The sequence below is a fragment of the Cynocephalus volans genome, chromosome 10 (genome assembly GCF_027409185.1).
Source record: "Cynocephalus volans isolate mCynVol1 chromosome 10, mCynVol1.pri, whole genome shotgun sequence".
NCBI lineage: Eukaryota > Metazoa > Chordata > Mammalia > Dermoptera > Cynocephalidae > Cynocephalus > Cynocephalus volans.
The window spans coordinates 88,733,479-88,753,567 of record NC_084469.1 but is presented as its reverse complement, the minus strand read 5'-3'; the positions used below and the strand labels follow the sequence as shown (position 1 = coordinate 88,753,567).

Below are 20,089 nucleotides of genomic sequence, written 5' to 3'. Positions count from 1 at the left end.
AAGAGGGCTTCTCTTGGTCTTGGAGAAGAGCAGTGGCCGGGGCTGGGGCAGGCCTGGCTTGTGCCCCACAAGCACAATGAAGTGCAGTGTTGAAACCAGCATCTGCCTGGTCACAAGTGATGGATGAATAGTGGCTAATGCCACCATTTGGGGTGCTGCCCTTAGTCCCCGGTAGATACCAGAGACTCTGCAGCCAGCTTTCTAGGGCCCGCATCCAGCTGTTTGACAGAGGCAGCATCTGAGGCTCAGAGAAGCAGGAGAGCTTGCTCAGGTCACAAGGCAGGTGCACACCAGAGCTGGGATTCCTAACCCCAGTCTCCATATCAGGCATGTTATGCCATCAGAGAAAACCCCCCACTTTGGCTCCACCTTCGGGTGCAGACTGGGTCAGCCAGGAGTGTTGTGTATGCCTGGGACTGCCCCAGACACAAGCCAGCAGCAGCTGGAGGTGTCCCAAGGCCTTCCCAGACTCTCCCTTGAGGCTGCATCATTGTAGTCAGATTCCAGACCCCAGGATGGCTGCTCCCACCTCAGCACCTGCAGGCTGGGGCAGGTAGACAGGGCTGGAGTTGGGAGCTGGGCTCTGAAGAGGATCTCTCTTTCCACCCCCTCACCCTCTCTCTAGACAGTTCTGGGTGTCTTCTGCCCCCTGCCTCCCTGAGGTTTTGGGCCATGGTCAGGTGCTACCCTGTGTGAATTGGCCAGGTGTGGCCCCACCACCTGCTCAAAGCCCTGCACCTCCAGCCAGTCCAAGACCCTACCATGGAGCATCTGTTTCTGGCAGGGAAGAGGCCCCAGTGTTGGGGACTGGTGCCCAGCAATAGCATCTGAGCCTCATGGCCCAGTCCTCCCAGTTCAGGGTCCAGCAGGGCCCATCATGATGGGCAATCTTCAGTACTCTGCTCCTGCAGCAGTAGTCATCACTGCTGGGACAAGGTGGAGAGCAAGTTCTAGCTCTGAGCCGAGTAGGATGTGGCAGGGAGGCCCTGGGAAGCCAAGGGTGCTCCGCCCTGTGGGGCTGACCTTTGCCGGGAGGGTGCTGCAGGGACTAGTGCTGGCTGTCCTCTCTGGCCAGGGCACTGCACAGTGATATAGGCTCTCACACCGCCTGCCCGGCCCTCAGTGTCCTAGGGCCAGCTCCTGGCCTGCCCAAACTCAGTCCTTGCAAGGTCAGGGCAGGAGGCTTCATGGGCCTAGAGTCCTTGTCTGTTGCTCAGGCTGAGTCCAGAGGTGGGCTGGAGCCCCCTTGAGGCTGGGGATGGGGATTCCAGAAAGCACAAGGGGTAGGGCAGGGCATGCGCTGATGTTGGTTGAGGCTCTTGAGGGTAGCTCTCTCCAAGTGCCCTGTGTTATAGTCCTCAAGGCCTCCTTGCCAGGCAGGGCTAAGGACTGGCTCTGGGCTCAGGCCCCTGAGCCTCACAAAGCCTGTGTGGCCCCTGTGGGCTTGGGAAGCTTTCCACAGTGACCTTTGCTTCAGAAACATGGGGCAAAGATGAGTTTGATCAGCAGCCCAGGGCTTGGATGTCTGGGCTCCCATGAAGATGGTTGTCGGTGCTCTTAAGCAGGGCTGCAGACCCCTGTCAGCCAGCCCGGGAGGCTGTGCCAGCTGCACCTTCACCCCAGAAACCTTTGCTCCCCACAGCAGTTCCAAGGGTGATTCAGCCCCATCCTTGGGATGACCCCTCCCCCAGTCTCGGCTTCCGCCTTGCCCCAGAGGAATAAAACCCAGGCCTAAAGCTCTGCAGCAGCATTTGGGCCTGAGCCTTGGGCCTGAGACCCAGAGGCCACCCCACATCAGCTACTGGGGAGGCATATGCCTTTCTCCTCGTGCCCAGGGATCTTGCCGGGCTCCCCTGGCCCCAGAAGCACATGCTGGTCAGGGGTGGACATGGCAAGGGCTAGAGAGTAGACCTGGGCCGGGCCCCTGGTCATGGGTGCCAGGAGCCTACCCCTAAGGGCAGAATGGAGACCGGAAGGGTCTTGAGGTTGAGAGCTTTGGCTGAGAAAGCCCAGCAAGGAGGGCCTCACTGGGCCATATCACCCTTGGCCCCTGGTGTGGCCCCCCTCTCCAGGCAGAGCTCTGGCCAGGCTGCCAGAGACTTGGCTGCCAGTTTCCACAGCTCACATCAGCCTCTCTTTGAGCCCACAGGTGTCTGGTGGCCTGACATGCACCGTCTGGCTGACCGCATCCACCTGGAGGAGCTGGCCCGCATCGGCATCCTGAGTGGCAGTGTGGACGCCATGGTCCAGGCCCGCATGGGAGCCGTGTTCATGCCCCATGGGCTTGGCCACTTCCTGGGAATTGATGTGCATGACGTGGGAGGCTACCCAGAGGTCAGTGTGGACCTGTCAGCCGGAGTGACCTGCCTATGGGCTATTACTGAGCCTGGCCTTTGCCAGAACAGGGTGGGGCTCTGGGAGACGGCTGGGGGTGTAATGGCATAGGAGGCATGGGGCTCCTTGGCTCCCTGTGGTACACAGAGGGGCAAAAGGGAGGAACTGGGATCCTGGCATGCCCCCGACAAGGGCCCTGCTCAAGGCAGGGGTGGATCCACAAGCATTCCTCCTCCAGTGGCTGCCTCCATGGGACCTGGGTGCAGAGTTGGGTGCTGTCTGCTCGCTTGGGCTGGGTGCTGGGGGTAGTGCTTGCCCAGAAGGGTGGTAGATGGTCAGTGCACAGTACACAGGGTCTCCTCAGGGCATGGGGCCTGAGCTGGGTCTTAGTGACAGAGCTGCACTGCACCCCTCATGTCACCTGCCTCTGGCCTCATTCAGATGGGGGTAACTCACTCTGGCCCCCCCCCCAAGCCCAGCAGCAGATCCCATGCCCCTGCTCCTCTGCTGCGGTGCCCTGTGCTTCCCAGGCCCCATGGGCCAGCACACCTGGGGCCTTAAAGCCTCTCATCCCCAGGCACTCCTGGGCAGGGGAGGGAGGCTTGTGAGGGGCATCTCCAAACAAGACTTCCCCTCCCCCTCCTACCACCAATCCTCAAAGGACCACCCAGAGGGTGCTTGAGGGCCTTCGGAGGCCCTACTGGGCAGGTGGCTATGGCCTCTCAGCCCTGGCAGGAGGGGGTGCGCCCATTCCACCACCTGGCCTGCTGCCACGGTGCAGGGGGCTGATTGTGCAATCGGTGCACACCCTGGGGCCCACCAGCCAGTTAGCCAAGACTAGGCTTGGCCTCTTAGCTGCGGGGTGTTTTGAAAGCACTAAGAACGATTTTTTTTGGCGGGGGGGGGGGGGTGTGCAGAGGGGGATTGCTCAAGAGAAGCATTATTATTCAATTATTTTTTCCTCAAGTGTAAACAGTTAAATTTGGAGAAAGAAAATCAGTTTTAATTTCCTAATTTCTATTCATCCCTTTGTGTGCAGGGAGCCAAGAGTAGAGCCTTCCAGACATTGTTAGCTGAGGTTCGTTATTCATTAGTCGCCAAAGCACTTTTTTTCCACCAGAGAAAATTGGCAGCAAACTGTTTTCATCTTTTCCAGTAAGCAGTCCTTTGTGCTCACAGTCTATTCTTCTGACAGATAAACATTGTGGAAAAAATATGGCTTTTCCTATAAAAGTCATTTGTTTTATTTCAAGCCTACAGACACATCTGGGTCTCCTCTGCTTGGAGCCCAATAAAAGTTGATACCTTCTCAAACAGAGGCATATGTGGGCAAAACGTGGGCGGAAGGGTTGAAGCTCCTGGGCCAGAGGAGCGGAGGGCTCGTGCTCACCCCTTCGTGGGCCAGCAGTCCACTTGGCCCAGCCCTTCATCCTTCCCTTGGCCCTGCTCTGTCCATCAGGCTGCCCTCCTAGGTGCATCTGGGCCTGTGCTCTGTTCTTGGTGGGCCCCAGGGGGCAGACCCTGAGAGCTAACTACTCTGGTCAGTGGGCTGGGGTAGGCATAGCCTCTGTGCCCACCAGCGGTCCCTTCCACTCTCCCCCCAGGCCAGGTTTGAGTGGTGGTCCTGAAAAATCTCTGGGTGGAGGGAAATACATCTCTCCATGCTTCAGCAAATCTGCCTCCTGCTGCACACCCATGGAGTAGCTCAGTGTGGGCCCACGGGGACAGAGAGTAACTGGGAAGAGAGAGACATGACCTTGTCAGGCCTTTGCCTTCACCAGGCTCCTGGCTTTGGCAGCGATAGGGTAGAAAGAAGGGGACAGGCACTTAGGGTGTAGCATGAAGAAAGGGATAAGGAGGGGGTGTCAAGGGGCAGGAACAGGCTTTGGATGGCAGGAGCAGTAAAATCCTGGAGCAGAGACCCCAGGGCAAGCAGCTTCTGGGCAGGAGACAGGCCCCTGCTCTACCCCACAAACATCTCACCTGAGCACAAGGACCATCATTCTAGATCCCTTCAGCTGAGAAGCACCCTGCCTTCTGGCATCTCCTGCCCTCCTGAGCAGCCTCCAGGTCAGCAGCCCAGATAAAAGTGTTGTGGGGCAGGGACAACACCAGCCAAAAGTCTATGCCCAGAGCATGGCCCAGCAGGGGTCAGTGCCTTGGTGTCTCCTTATTGCCTCCTCCCAGCCTGCTGACACCAGGTCAGAGTGGCTGTCCCCGCCCTCGTGGAATCAGTCACAGCCTTCCCTGCTGTGCCCGGCCTTGTAGGTTGAGCCAGCCTGTTTCTGGTTACCTTACGTGAACCACTAATTGGAGTCTGATGTTCTTGGCCCCTAAAACAGTCAGAAATGACAGCTCCATCTCCAGTAGCTGGGCTTCCCGGGGGGAGCAGCAAGCAGGGCAAGTTCAGATCCCAACCAGAAAACTCATCCACTACCCACTTGCTCAGAGGCCCTGGCCACAGGCCAGATGGGTGCCCCAGACACCTGGGAAGGCAGGAACTCTTCTGCAAGTGTCCTGGGCACCACCTGCCCTCAGCCCGGGCTGAGGCCCTGTCAGTTGTGCTTGTACAAGTAGACAGGCCCAGGCTGGGAGTGCACTGGGGGTGGAGAAGCATGGCAGGGGCCTCTGCAGGGAGCAGCAGCCACTGTTGCTCATTCCTCCTCAAGGGCTGGGGGGCTGCTTCCCAGGGCTCAGCTGATGGTTCCATGGCGCTCCTCGGGAGCCACACACAAAGAGGTATGTGTGCATTTGTGCATGTACCTGCCAGTGCTGATTCTGGCAGGCCCATCCTGATGACAGCACCTGTCCTCTTTCTAAATAGTCACATGGAAAACTTGGGACTTGGCCTGGGGGAGCTGGGACCAGCACTTCTGGAGCTAGTTTCCACTTAGGCTGCCTGGAAGGAAAGATGCAGCCCCAGAAGGCCTCGCAGCTTCCCTAAGAGCTTTTTTGGCTTCACTGGTTTGGTTTCAACCATTCTACTGGCCAGGAGAGAGGCCTGGGTGAAGGCAGCTTGCCCTGGGTATGCACATGGGTGTCCACAGGGCTCCTGAAGGCAGTTCCAAGGGCAGCAAGGGGTCAGGAACACTCAAAATCTGTAGGTATGTACAGAGTGGAGGGTCTTGTCAGAAGTGTCCATGGCCCAGCCCGACAGGTGAGTGTGGGCTGGAGACCTCCATAGTCAGAAAGCCCACAAGGCTGGAGCTGGCCCTCACAAGCCTATCCATCCTGAGGAGGTAGTGCCACCAGTAACCAGCCCTGGAGCCCTCACTTGGGTCCTCCTCACCTTTCCTCTCTCCACAGGGCATAGAGCGCATTGATGAGCCTGGCCTGCGGAGCCTGCGCACTGCACGGCACCTGGAGCCAGGCATGGTGCTCACTGTGGAGCCAGGCATCTACTTCATCGACCATGTCCTGGACGAGGCCCTGGCTGACCCAACCCGCGCCTGCTTCTTTAACCGCGAGGTCCTGCAGCGCTTTCGCCGCTTTGGTGGGGTGAGTGCCCAGGGCCCCATATTCTTGCTCCTGGAATGTCCAGCGCTCCACTGCAGCTGCTCGTCACCTCTTTGCCCCAGGACAGGGGCCCTAGTGGAAGAGACATAATCCTGACTTCCTCACTTGAGAAGGGCCTGGCTGCCCCTTGGTGTGGTCTGTCACTAGATAGGAGCCTCACTCCTCCATAAGAAGAGACATACATTCTGCAAAACCCCTGCCCACTCCAGGGGCTCCCATCCACCCAGCAAGTACAGGGTGAGCAGGACGCATGAGCAGATGGCCCCATGGGAGAAGCCTTCCTCTAGGGGGTTGTCCTGAGGCTTTGAGACCAGCCCCTTCCATCACAGGGAGGAACAACTGCTCCTCAGAGTTTCTCTCCCTCAGCAGTGGGATAAGCCTGGAGCAGGTCTGACCCTCTAATCTAGCACACAAGACCAGCTCAGTGATAACAAGTGTCTGTCGGTCTGGCCTAGGTCCGCATCGAGGAGGATGTCGTGGTGACTGACAGTGGCATGGAGCTGCTGACCTGTGTGCCCCGTACTGTGGAGGAAATTGAAGCATGCATGGCAGGCTGTGACAAGGCCTTCACTGTCCCAAAGTAGAGCCAGCCCGGAATGCCCAGCAGTACTGGCCTTACAGCCTCTCTTCACTGCTCACTGTTTAGCCTGCTGATTGGTGACAGAACTTAGATCCTGGTATCAACATTTCATTACACCAAATGGTGCTATTTCCTAGGGAGGATAAACTCTTTTATTAACCTTCTACAAAAATCTGTTAGGTACTTTGCTTAAGTACTAATGACTTAAAATGCTGACTGAAAATGATCCTGTTCTTTATTAGCAACTAAAATGTGTCTTGCTGTCATCTGTATTCCTTTCTTTAGGAAAGATACATTCCCAGTGTTTTCTCTCAAAAATCAATATGCAGAATGGAACTTGCAATAAAAGATTTCCTAAAATGGCCCTTTGTGCATGGCTTCTTTATCCCTTTGCAGATGAGCACTTGGGACCCGTGGACCCTGAAAAGAGTCAATTCTTGGGAAAGCAGTGCTGGCAGAACAGGGGTCCTCCCCTAGGGGTAGGAGCCTGCTTTGAGCCCCTGGGACTTTGCTGGGCTCCAGATCACCCTGTCACCTACTGCAAGACTTCCCAGCCTAATGGACATCAGAACCACTGGGGTGCTTGGTAAAAGATTCCCAGGGCCCACTCGCAGACCCTATGAATCAAAACCTTCAGGGAAGAGGCCCAGGGAATTGTATATAACAAGTATCCCCAGATGCTCCTGTTGCACTAGTTTGAGAACAAATCTCGGGTGACATGGCAGTAAAGCACTGCACCAAGCTTCACCCTATCAGTACCAGCACAGCCAGCGGTTTGGGGTGGAGGGCAACCAACCCTGTGAAAGATCCTAGGCACACCGGTCAGTCAAATCGGTGGAGTTCCCTACACCAAGCCTTTGCACAGGTTAAAAGGCTTGCAGTAACTAAGAAGCCTTTTTGACATGGTACTGCCTCAAAGCTAGATTTCTGAAGGGCACAGAATCCTGTCACACTTGAAGCACAGTCACTTACAATTTGAAATTTGCAGAGATCCTTTGTCCTTGACTTTTTCATGTGGGACATATCAGCAAAGCCAGCACCCATCAGAGATACTGCCGCCTAAGGCAGCACCATGGCAAAGGCGACATTGCTCACTCCTTCCATGTTTGTGGAGACCACTGTGTTCCCTATGTGTAAGCCCACTGATCAAATTCCACCCTGAGGCATGAGCCATCCAGGGCCCAGCTGTGCCTGCTTCCTGCCAGTGCTAGAATACCTGTCCTTACTTCTGCTTGTCCAAGTCTCCCACAGTCCCACGGAACTGCCCTACCCCTGGAGTTGGCTTCTAGAATTCTATATGGCATTCCAGGTTTGTCTCCTCACAGTGCTCTTGTGCGGGAATTTCTGAGCCAAGGTGAAAGGCAAGTGAGAAGAAAGGATGTCTGAGGTGAAACCATGAGTGGGAGGGAACTCTTAGCCCAACCTGGAGACATTCTTTCTGAGAAATTACCAAAGAGTTTAATACAAATTGATTTCTTCCTATGGCAATAATACAAAAGTATTTACAATGTGATCACATTAAAATAAAAGCCAATTTCAGTTCCAAATCACCATTTATGTTAACTGCTGCTTAGATTTATAACATCCATTCTTTAAGGTTTTCTCCTGGTGCACAGATATATTCTCTAAGTTGTTATCCATTTGTGACACTGAGCACTTTGAGTAACAATTGTGTCTGAGTATCAGGAAAGTTGAGTTTGCCAAGCATTTCTCTACCCATGCTGCCCCTGTGATAGACATGTTCTGGTGTATGGTTTCAATTTCCCCCACCTCCATGATAAAACTAGTCAAAGTTGGGCAGAAATTCCTACCTAATTAGAAAACACAGCTGAATACATCATACATCTTTCTCCTTCCTCCCCTTCAGACACCATACCAAAATTGCACATTCCACATAAACTTTTTCTCTGATTATCAACCAAGTGGATGAAAAGAGAAATCTTAGTAACTAAACAGTTTGTCCAAGAGAGAGACTAGGAACATAGATGTAACTTGTTTAGCCCAGGCCAGTAGGACAAAGGGCGTTCTTTGAAGGCACAAGTCTCAGTTGGCCAGCAGTAGCTAACTCCTCTACCCTATATCTCTGAGGATGTATCTAAGTTTCTTCCAACCTCTAAAGAAATTTGTACAGCTTCAGAAATGCATTACAGACCCTTCCAGAAAGCTGTACAGTGCTAAAACCCTTCCCCAAACTCTGGATGTTTCTACGTATTCATTCAAATAACTGAGCATCTACCCTGTGCCAGCGCAGAATAAAAACATGATCAGAGACTGCAGTCTCCTCAGAGAGGCTTCACCTTAAACAAACATGCCCAAATATATTATCTCAAACACTGAAAAGTGCCATAAAGGAAAATAACAGAATTGACCTTGTGTAGAATGCTAGGGGGCTAAGACAGGAAGCGTAAATGAAAAACAAGAGATGCTACAGTCCAGACATGAGCTGTCCCAGAAAGGAGTAAAAAAAAAAAAAAAAAAAGCTTAGAAAAGCCCTGGGGGCCAAAGCAATGTAGGAGAATGGAGAGAAATTCAGTTGGCACAAAGAAAACAGAGCCACATCACAAGGAGATTGGGTCTCACCTTGGGTGCAATGGGGAGCGACAGAGCAGTTCTGGAGTGCATGCAATGACTCTGCTGTCCAGGAAGACCAATGAGGAGCCAACCACTAAGTCCAGGCAAAGAGGAAGATGGCTCTGCATAGGGTGGGGTTAGGGGAGAGAAGCAGACAGGTTCAAGAGACACATTTAGGAAGTAAAACTGAAAGCTGGTGCTCTAACAACTGCTTCAAAGGGAGTGGCAAGACTTGGCATATGGGCTGCAAAAAAGTGGATCATGTGACTGCCTCACTGACAATTCCATTCTTTTCCAAACACAGTTCTACAACCCCAATTTCTCTAAATGCCCTGTGTAACTTTCAGGCCTAGAGCTCTGTGAGGAGTCGGGATGTTGCAGTACAAAAGTCTTGAGTGTATGTAAAATGCACATGAACTCTCCAGACACACAGGCAGCAAAAGAGCAGTAGGTCTAAAAGTGCTTTTATTAAAAAAGACCTGGCACCTTCACAAAGAAATATTCTCTCTATAAAATTCCCCAAGACAAGTTATTAGATTCTGCATTACAACTAATTCATAAAAATGAAATGGGACATACTAACCACAGAAATAATTACTGTAATACAATTTTCATTAAGATGCAACAAGTAGAAATTTATTTCCCAAGACATGAAAATAGTTGAAGGATCATAGAAGAAAAGTATCTAAATGGCATTTTCTCTTGAAACAATTCAAATCAGCTTCTTGGACTCACAATATTTATGGAATCAAATTCATCTCTATAGACACTGTGTGGTATCATGCAAATAATGTATATACCATAAAATTGTATTAGGGGAAAGGCCTTACTTTACATTCTTGACTACCTCAAAACATACGAATTTCTTACCACTAAATGGAAACCACACACAGAGACACTAGGTGATTAAGCAGGAACCCATTTATTGCTTTCCCTATTCCAGTACACATTTCTAGATTAGACCAAGTGACTAAAAATATAACTAAAGATGCATTCCATGTTCAGAGAAAACTATTTCCCTAGCCACTAAGGGAAATCTAGACTTGGACCAAAGCACCCCTGCTTGTCCCCCACCACCACATTCTCCCCATACCACAATCCCCCCCTCCCCATACACATACCCTGGGCTGGAAACATGAAAAGACAACAAACCATCTGCCTGTTCTTCAGAGTGGTTTAACATTTGGACTGCTTTTTGGTATCTAAAATAAAGAAACCCACAATGAGATATATTGTTCCAAAGGTTTTTTATTTTAAATTCATTAAAAGAAATAAAATTATATTTAAAAAAATAGAGTAATCTCACAAACTGAGGAAAGCCAGGAACAAAAAGAACAAGTTAGTACTTTTCCTGAGAGGCAGATCTAATAGCTATATAATGAAATTTCTCAGACATCCTAGCTTCCGATAACTAAAAATCTTTTTTTATCTATTTCTAAGGCATCGAAAAGCACTCTGAGTGCTAAACGGGTTTTTTAGCTACAAAGTTTCAAGCCCTCTAATGGGGATTAAGAAACATCAAAAGCTGCTACAATTTCCTTTCCTTTATATCAAATATTAAATTGTATATACTTCTACTTTTTAAAGTAAATTTGAGAATTTCACACTCATTACCAGAATTTCAAAAATCTGGTCATACTTTGTTAAAATCTTACTACTTCTTAATAAGAATGTCCAAAGTAACTGAGCTGGTATCCCAGTAACCAGAAGGGGCCAGAAGCTGGAAAAGCTGCTCTGAACCATCTGCAGCCAAAGCTAGTGAAAAAGCACCCATCCCAGGAGACCCAGATGTAGATAAAAATCTATACTAAAGCCTAATTCCTAAACCACTGGACCTGCCCACAAAGGCAGATCAAATCCTAATGGTTCATAGGTAACACAAAGAACAAGTTACAAAAGTCACTTTACAATTCCCAAAGCTCTAAACTTATTCCTCATACTTGGTTTTATCCAATTTTATACTGACAAATCTATCAAACTAAAAACTTTCATTCCCAGCCACTTCAGTATGACAGTCAAGACAATGGTTAACATTTTTGTTCTATGCAAAATTACTTGCTTGTGCTAATGTTTTGATTTGCATAGGTAATAGGAAAGCTTGAATCAATTTTTCCAAAAGTTCCAATTTTATGTTCTGATTTGAAAGAGTGTACACACCTGCTGACTTCCCTCAAGCTTCAAGATACTTAAGTCAATTCATATAATTAGTAACCATAAATTCCATGGGGACATCAATTTCTGAGATATTTTTAGTAATAAGACATTAAAATGTCTGTAACACCTACTATAGGTGTTTAAAGATTCAAGTGACCTAACTGCATCAACCAATTAAGTTAATTATAACATCAATTAGCTGTTAAAGATTCAGGATGATTCTGCATGTCTTAGTTAGTTATTCAAAACGTAGATCAATACTCCAACCAAAGTAAACTGGTAGTGGACCCTAACAGAAACCCCCATCCTTTCCTGGCTCAATATGAAGTTAATAACCCTCCTGGGGCAGCATCTCATGGAACAACACTGGGCTTCTGTCTTATGTTCAAAAGAGCTTCATGGCCCTAATAATGGCTTTGTTGAGTTGCAGGGCACTATGATGTCTTCTGCCTGGGAGACTAGCACACTCAGCACTCTTCCACCAACCCAAGGGTACAAATTGAGTTACATTTTGGTTATATTATCCCAAGTCCTAGTATGAAATAGCAATGTGGCCAAAAATGACCATGTTCAGATGAGATACCTGGTAACACAAACTTTTTAATCAGATATGACTCAGTACCTTCTCATCAGCCTAGGCGCAAATAAATGCACAAAAGCCAACAAACTTGAGCTAGAATTGTGCTTAAAAAAAAAAAAAAAAAAAAAAGTCAACCAAGACAATCTGAACTACCAATATTGATATCAGCCAGACTCCAGATTCCCTACTTTAGTGATTGCCATTTTTTTAGTCAACAAAAATGTCAATATCCTGAGTTTGATCAGCATTTTCTTTCTAAAATAATTTACAGGAAATAAAAGCATACAAATGAATAAACGGAAGCAATGGTACATAAAGTCTGCAAGAACAGCCCACTAACTAGAAAAAGAAATGTTAAAAAAATGATATAAAACGATGTATTTAAGTGAAATAAATTAAAGGTTCAAACCTTAACATTTTCAAGTTTTCTTAGACTACTTTGGGAGATGGTATGGAGTTGATACATTTTTCTAATAATCACTTGGTTAAGATCAAATACCAAAATGATCCTTCACAAGAAATTTTTATCTTTGAAAAATCATGGCCAAACAAGAGTTATTCTGAAAACAGGAGAAATTAGCTGCTGAATTAATATTCCAAGTCCTAATCAGTAGCTTATGTCATCAAACTGTTAAAGACATTTTGCTTACTAACTTGGCTGTCAAAATGGTATCCAAAAAAATGCTTATTTTACTGGCATCTGCAGAAACTAAAAGTTTCTCTAAACGACTGACCTCTTTTGTTTAGGACACAAAATGATGCCGACCCAGTAACCCAAAGGTATCCCCCAAAGCATAATTCTAATATGCTTTATTTTTATTTTTTAAAAAAATCTATTTGCTTCCTAAATGTTATCCGTATTTTTAAGCCAATAATTGGCTACATACTGCCTTTAAGATGTGATGAGGTTTCTTAACCTGACATCACTATTCAAAAACTTGTACTTGTTGGGGAAAACAGTATTAATCATGATAAAACAAGGTTTATGCTATACATAAAATCACTCCAAAATACAGAGTGATTGGTTTCTATAGCCATAAGGATTTATAATACATAATTTAGAATAAAATCACAAATAGATTAACATAGATGGCATTCAACTTTTCTTAATACAATTAACCATATCCATTAAAACCAAGAATCTTGTGCATGACCTACCAGTTTCCCATTGCTTTTGTCAACCTAAAAAAGAAGCATTTCTTGAGAAGTCAGGATTTATTAAGCACATCAAGGTCCAGGATATATATAATTTTTTATAAACCTTAAAAATTTTTGGTTTTTGATCCTCACAAAAATCCGTATCATTTTAAACCAGATATTCAATTACATGGCTAACATTTTTAACTAATCAATTCTTCAGTGCTGATCCTAGAAAATGACCTCCTATGGATCTTTGAATAATGCAACAAAACAACACTCAGCCATTGATATGAGTGATGTAGGTGGTCACACCTTTAATGTTCAAGCCTCAAGTTGTGAAGTCTAGAAAGGGTGAGGTCTACTGTTCTGCATTATCAGAATTTGCTGTTGTATTTTCAGTGCTAATGGGTTGCACATTGTCTGCAAGGTTGTGTGCATGCTCAAGAAACAAATCTTTTAGTACACTTAATTCCTTAGTCAGCAATTTAATTTTTGCTTCCAACCGTTCATTCTCTTCTTTGAGCTGATTCACTCTTTGCAGTGTATCTTGTGCCTTCTGCTTGCTTTTCAACCGGCTCTTTTTCACAGCCATGTTGTTCCTCTCTCTGCGTTGACGATACTCATCACTATTTCGATCCATGGTCGAGCTCTTTTTGCTTTGCTTGCTTGGAGGCACAGCTTTGCCTCCTCCCCCAGAGCCAGCAGGCACCAGCTGTGGAACTTGCTGTAAGCCGCTGGCATGTGCCTGAGTATGAATAACACTTATTCCATTCACTCCTGGAGTACTGTTTTGCTGCGAAATCTTGCTCATTTGGGCACTCTGCCTTGCCAACAAAGAGCAGGTAGAAATGAAGGCAAGGTGATCAATGGTTTCCACACTAAACTGCCAAAAAAAAGTCTTCACATATACCTAGGTAAAAAATAAATTGCATTAAAAAATTTGAAATGACAGAATCAAATGAGACTAAATTTGCATGTGCCTAATAGCAAGCCAACATTAGTTGATTATGCTCAGAAAAGTCTACAGCAACTGCCAACTGTTCCAATATTTCAGAAGTCTAACTCATTTAATTTAGAAAGGTAAGTTAGTACAGAAGCACCATAACACTAAACTCAGCCCACCTGAATCCCTAAGGGTATTGCCCACCTGTGATTTTTATCATAAATGGGAGGAAAAACAAAAGAATACCACTAATTAGGTACCACACATGAACTAACAGCACTTGACAATCTGCCAGGGAGATATTTGAGATGTTTGGTTAAACATGGAAAAGCTGAGTTCAATTATGGTAGAAGAAACACCTGCAATGAAAGCGGGGGAGGGGAAGTTTCAATTGTTGGTTCAAGTCAGAATGCTGGAGTGGAGTGCCCAGTCTCCAATATTCGTGAGGAATATTATGTTATCACTTCATGTTCCTTACTCTAATTAAAAAAAATCATCAAGGAATTGAATTTCTCCCAGAGCTATTTTTATGGGGTGTTTTGAAAAGGTGGTGATGGGTTTTTATTTTTGTCTTGCTTTTATATTTTAGTAATTTCAAATGATACCAGTTTACCAAAATTTACTGAGTTAGTTTCTTCGCTGTAGGAGCTCTGAGATGCTCAATTTGTTCCCCCATCCCACCATGCTTCTAACAGTGTTTTTTCTTGTTGACATAGTTAATAAAACATCTAAACACACTCAACCTGAAACCACAAGGAAAGAAACAAAAGCCCTAATGAAGCATCCAAGGCAGTGCGAATACTGAGACGCAGGCTAAACAAAGGCACTGAGCAGCCGTGGTGGCTGAACCTACTTCATATTGCTGAACGGGCTCAGAGGACACGCCAGTTCTGAAGCATTACTGTGGTACCATCTGTAGAAATGAAGTCACAGTTTCAAAACCTAGTCATGTTTGGATGACTATGAATCCAACTGATCCCAACAGTTGCCCCAAGAAGTGTAGACGCATACCGATCCTATCATCATGAGGCCACTTCAAGGCAAACTGACTAAGCTGAGTGAACTGTGTCCACCAATACCTCATAAGCACTCTTGGAAACTTAGAAAGCAGTGTTATGAACCATAAAACTATCCTGTTCTCTTTTCACAAACTACTAAAACTACATCAGTGTAAAAAATCTGGAGTGAGAATTATGAAATCCCCCAAATGAGTACATCCCACAGCTATTAAGAAAAGCTCAGTTAGTAAACACCAGTAGCTTCACCCAAACCTTAAGCCAGGCATTTCTGTATAAACACTATTTACTGGTCTGCTTGTTTTTGTAATCCTTGCTTTAAAAAGCCCATATGTCATTACTTTAAATTGTTTTAAAAGTCACACAGCCAGCCCTCAGCTAGCAGATCATTTGTTCTCACTCCATTGCTAAGGCCAGACAGAAAGCTTCCTTCCATCTGATGGATATCTACTCCAAGTCTAACTTCAATAATGTAGATTTCACAATTTCCCTTGTTAATTTATGTTGCCTAATTTTTCTCCCACTTAAAAAGTGTCTGTTCGGTATTAATTTGTGCCACCCTTATTGCCATCTAATACTACTGCTTATCTATTTGGTGCAAAGCAAATGTAAGTGGTTTGCTCATTTTTTTTTTTTTTTTTTTTTAATTTTGGCAGCTGGCCTGTACGGGGATCTGAACCCTTGACCTTGGTGTTATAACACTGGGCTCTAACCAAATAAGCTAACAGTGTTTTACTCAATTTTTAAGAACTTGTTTAACACCTGTCCTGAAACTGTCATAATGATCATAATCATGTTCATCTTATTTATCTTTTTAATTTTTTATTTTATTCTATATACTAATGATGTGTTTAGTCTTTAAAGCTAATCTCCACAGTCAGCTTGGCCAAGCTCAGAGACAGCAATGATCTAAAGAAATACAGACTAGGAAACATGTCAATTCTCTTTTTGGCTTTGGGTTCTTGGCTCTCGCCTCTGTTTCACTTTGGGTTTATAAATCTCTTCCCTTCTGTGGGCTTCAATTCCCTCACCTGCAAATGAGGGAGGGATGTGGAATGGTAAGATGCCTTCCAGCTAACAATATATCATCAACTTCAGTCACTAAAAACTCTTATTCATTAGAGGCTCCAAATTCAGTGATGTTCACGGCTGTTTCTATACTCAAAGATACAGAAATTGGGAAGGGAACTTTTCACTCAGCCTGAATCATCTTGCCAAGGTACTAGGCTGAACACAGTAGTCAATGTTTTGAAAGTAAGACCTTTGGCTTGAATCTACAAACTGGTAAAGATGTAAGAAAGAGACATTTGGAAATAATAAAAAGAACTCCAAGAATGATAAAAAAAAAAAAGTTCTTCAACCACAGACAAACCAAGAAAGTAGCTCTTAAGGTGAAGAAAAAATTAACAAGGGGATCGAAGAACTAAAAGACATAACTTCGAACATTATCAATTTTGTTCTTACACTGAACAGGCACTGGCATTTATGCTTTCGTTCCTTCCACAAACATTTACTGAGCACCTACAACAGACAAAAAAAAAAAGTTTATTTCAAATATGGATACTCAACCCTAAATGAAACTCTGGCTCCTCTTTGGACAAATACTATTCCAAAGTTCAGTCTACAGGAAGCAGGGTGGTGCCTTGTTTCCTTGCATGTGAATCATTCAAGTAGGAAGCCGTAAGAAAACTAAAGAGCAGTAGTTCTCAAAGTGTGGTCCCTGGACCAGCATCATCATTTAGGAACTTTTCAGAAATATAAATTCTCAGGCTACCCCAGACCTATGAATCAGGAGTTCTAGTAATAGGGCTGAGCAATTTTATTTTAAGGGGACATCCAAAGTGGTTTTGATGAAACTGAAGTTTGAGAGCAACTGCTGTAGATTAAGAATGGATCTTAAAAATGTTGGACTAAATGGGTAACAGGATTATTAAAATTCAAACTTTTTAATTCAAGTAATGTTCATTCAAACCAGTAACACACTGAAAGCTCAGCATGTTAGAATGAGCAAATCAAAATCAAATTTTTCTCAAGTTTCACTTGGGAAAATAAACCTGTCAATAATTTTCCTAGCCTTTTTGTCACTTTTTTTCCCCTTATACCTAGAACCAGATATTCCTCCCTTTTCATCCAAAATAAAATTTTCACTCAATTTCCTCAGCAAAGTTTGATACTTCAAAATATTCACAGATGTTTCTCCCTTGCCCCAAATCTGTTTCAATCATTGGGATCTGATAACTCTACCTAAAACAAACAAACGAAAAACAAAAGAAAAAAATCTCACATCTACTAACTCTTCTCCATCCCAATGCCACAGAAATTACTTCAGGATGACATCATTTCTCAGGGGCTCTAGTCTCTGGTTTAGTAGCATTCCCTCGAACACTTGTCCTGCTGAAAATTTGTCTGTGACTCCAGGCTACAGGATCAAATCCAAGGTCCTGACCCTCTTTCCAGTCCCTGCTCTCTTACATTTCACACCTTAACAGTGCTAAACCACTATGAGTCTCCTAAATAAAAATGCTCCGTGCTTTCTCTTTTCTTTGTGCCTCTGTACAATTTGTTCGCCCAGTTTCTTTGTCAACTCCAGAACTATAGGGTGTCTCCCTTCAAACTAAGCTAGAGGTAGAACCCTGTTTATCTTCACATGCCCAGCACCTAGTGCAGAAGCCATGAAGGAGGGTACATTCCTTCAGGGAATACATGAGAAGTACATTCCACTGGGGTATGAGAAGAAAATATATGTTTGTCTTTTTTAATGCCATATTTTAAATCTACTTTTAGTGTGATTTACAACACACAAAACAAATAGATTGTTTGTAAAGACGTATCTATTAGTAGCTCATGCTCAATTTTTGTTTGTTTACCGATAGGGCTGGGAAACCAAAAAGGCAGGAGACCAACCAATGTACCTACCACCTTCCCAAATATACACAATAAACATGTAATTGTGGCGACCTGTATTTACCATTACTGTAACCAGGTGAGGCAATTTTAGACCATAAGAACAAATTCAGCCCCATGAGGTCCTATCTGTCTTTACCAGGTACTCACCATGTGCTATGTAATTCCCTAGAGATAAAACCACCTGTCCAAGATCAAAGAGCCTTGATAACAGCCATGATGTGCTCTTGAGAACTTAAAAGGATATTATGAAAAATTAAAGTTTTGTTTCCACCTATTTTTAAGGCAGGTATTAAAACTAATTGAACCAGCCAAGTGTGCCCACCAGAAGCAGGTAGTAAGAAATTGAAATATTATTCAGCCACTAGCATCCTGTAATTATTTAGTCTGATCTACAGTAAATTTTTCCAGAAACAGAATGAAATCTTAAGAATAGCTTATCCCAAACACTATTCAAGTGGGAACACGTGACCAGATCTTAACTTAAATATCAAGAACTTTTAGATGCAGAATTTCTTAGTAAAGCAAGCCCTTACAGGATTTTATTTCAAATTTTCTTTGGGAGTTACATTTCTTTGGGAGACAGAACTACCAATGTCCGTGTAACCCACAAATGTTAAAACCTTTCTAAAACGGACACATTTTAAGATACCCCAGATTACGGTATAAACCTCAAACAATAGTTAAACCAAACACTTAAACCTCCTAAAGAACAGAAACATACAAGCACACTTGGAAGAACAGACTATCTGCCCCTTCCCCCACACATGCATTTCCATCCTCTCCATCTAGACACCTCTGCTGGCTGTTTTCCTTCCTGAGTTCCCTCCAGCCATGCGAAAGAAGCGCTTCCTTTCTTGGACTGCTCTTTCTATTCAACTCGTGGTTGTTGCATGTGCATCTAAACTACGTTCAGCGTGAACTGCAGGACATTCAAATGCCTCCATAAACAGCTCCATAAATAAGCAAAACATTCTTTCTGTAAAGTTATGCATTTAAAACTCAACTGCTTTCCCTGACTACTTTATCATTCTATTGACTTCTGAACGGGATTCTCGACCACCCTAGACTGAGACGTTTTAGAGGAGCAGGAAATACCCTATGGGGCACTAAAGTAAGATACGGTCCACCTTCGGCTATTCTGGGAACACCCTTCATCACCAGGAACCAATACGAGACTGGCCTGTCGTTTGTCTCCCAAACAGAGAGCCGGCTTTGGAAGGGGGCACATCTTGTCCTCCATCCCGTACCCGGCCGTTCGCCGCGCTCTGCGCCGGCAGCGAGGGGCGCCCAGGGGAGCGCGGGGGTCGGCGGGTGGCGCCGCGGCGCTGGGCCGCGGCCAGGGATGAGCTCAGCGTCCCCGCCGGGTGTTGCCGACAGGTTGCATCAGACGCCGCGCAGGGCCGCCGCCGCCTGCGCCTCGATCCTCGCGGGGCCTTCACGGCCAACCGGCCGCCTCGGGCCGGACCAGGTCTCCCCAGGCCGGGCCCGCGCCCACGCAAGAGTCCGGCTCCGCCGCGGCCTCCTCCTCTCTTTCCCAGAGCGCCCGCCTGCGGCCTCCTTACCTGCGCGTCCAGCCCGCCCGCCCCCAGGCGGCCTCCACTCCGAGCGGCCCCGTGCGGCCCGACCCGACACAGGCCCTGCAGCCCTCGAGCCAGCGAGGAGGTGCGACGGTTACGAAACCGTGAGCCTCCGCCCGTTCCGCCGCCCCGGCCACGGGCTTGCCCTTCTCGCCGGGACCGCGCGCGCTGCTGCCGCCGCCACGACCAATGGCAGCGCCGGCCTACGTACGTCGCACCCTCCTCTCGCGACGGGCAGCGCTGTCAGCCAATCCCGGGCCTCCTGGCTGCGGGAGGCGGGACCGCGGCGGAGGCGTCGGCTACAGCGCGACGGCCCGGTGGGTGTGGCGGAGGCAGGCGGCGGCTTGTTGCTAGGGGCGGCGGCGGCGGCGGCGGCCCCAGCTGTGGGCGACCAGCGCCAGGAAAAGTTCTGTTCTAGTTGGAGGCTTGAAGAACCGTCACCTTGCTAAGGCCACGTCTGCCTTTGACAAACAACGTTTCCCGAAGCGGCGTCCCTCGGAGTTTCCCGGAACGCCCCCTCAGACTCGCCTCCTCGCTGGCGGGCCTGCGGCGGTGGGATGCAGCCTGCAGGCAAGTCCTGGACCCTCACCGCCGTGAAGGCGATTGCCAACTTTTTCCAGAGTAGGATTAGTATTGATGTCACATTCGTGAAAACTGCAGACTGTCGTTCGTGGTTAGGGTGAGGTGAATTAAGTTTCTAAAAATCCATCCCTTTGTGGTGTCTTCCAGGTGAGGAGGTGAGAAAGGGGATCTCTAACACTGAATAGCAAT

General features: G+C 46.7%; 2 protein-coding genes across 3 annotated transcripts in view; one reads left to right on the top strand and one right to left on the bottom strand.

The window, feature by feature from the left end:
- The window catches only part of PEPD (peptidase D), a 120,640-nt gene extending 113,846 nt beyond the window's left edge, over positions 1 to 6,794 (top strand). Inside the window, exons 13-15 of the mRNA XM_063110564.1 lie at positions 2,150 to 2,334; positions 5,641 to 5,832; positions 6,306 to 6,794. Coding sequence (XP_062966634.1) covers positions 2,150 to 2,334; positions 5,641 to 5,832; positions 6,306 to 6,434 — 506 coding nt within the window. The 3' untranslated portion in view covers positions 6,435 to 6,794. The remainder of the gene's footprint in view (positions 1 to 2,149; positions 2,335 to 5,640; positions 5,833 to 6,305) is intronic.
- A 3,332-nt stretch (positions 6,795 to 10,126) lies between these two features.
- On the bottom strand, positions 10,127 to 19,463 carry CEBPG (CCAAT enhancer binding protein gamma). 2 transcript variants are annotated; one of them, XR_010024622.1, is made up of 5 exons: positions 19,304 to 19,391; positions 16,299 to 16,355; positions 14,672 to 14,731; positions 12,894 to 13,785; positions 10,127 to 10,203 (listed from the first exon to the last, which is right to left on the bottom strand). XR_010024622.1 is itself a non-coding variant. In XM_063111082.1 (2 exons), the coding sequence occupies exon 2, from the start codon at positions 13,684 to 13,686 to the stop codon at positions 13,234 to 13,236; it is 453 nt and encodes a 150-aa protein (XP_062967152.1). In that variant the 5' UTR covers positions 13,687 to 13,785; positions 19,304 to 19,463; the 3' UTR covers positions 10,242 to 13,233. The 2 variants fall into 2 exon arrangements, 1 of the variants encoding a protein (XP_062967152.1); XM_063111082.1 differs by lacking the exons at positions 10,127 to 10,203; positions 14,672 to 14,731; positions 16,299 to 16,355 and having other exon boundaries at positions 10,242 to 13,785; positions 19,304 to 19,463.
- Between the last annotated feature and the right edge of the window lie 626 nt (positions 19,464 to 20,089).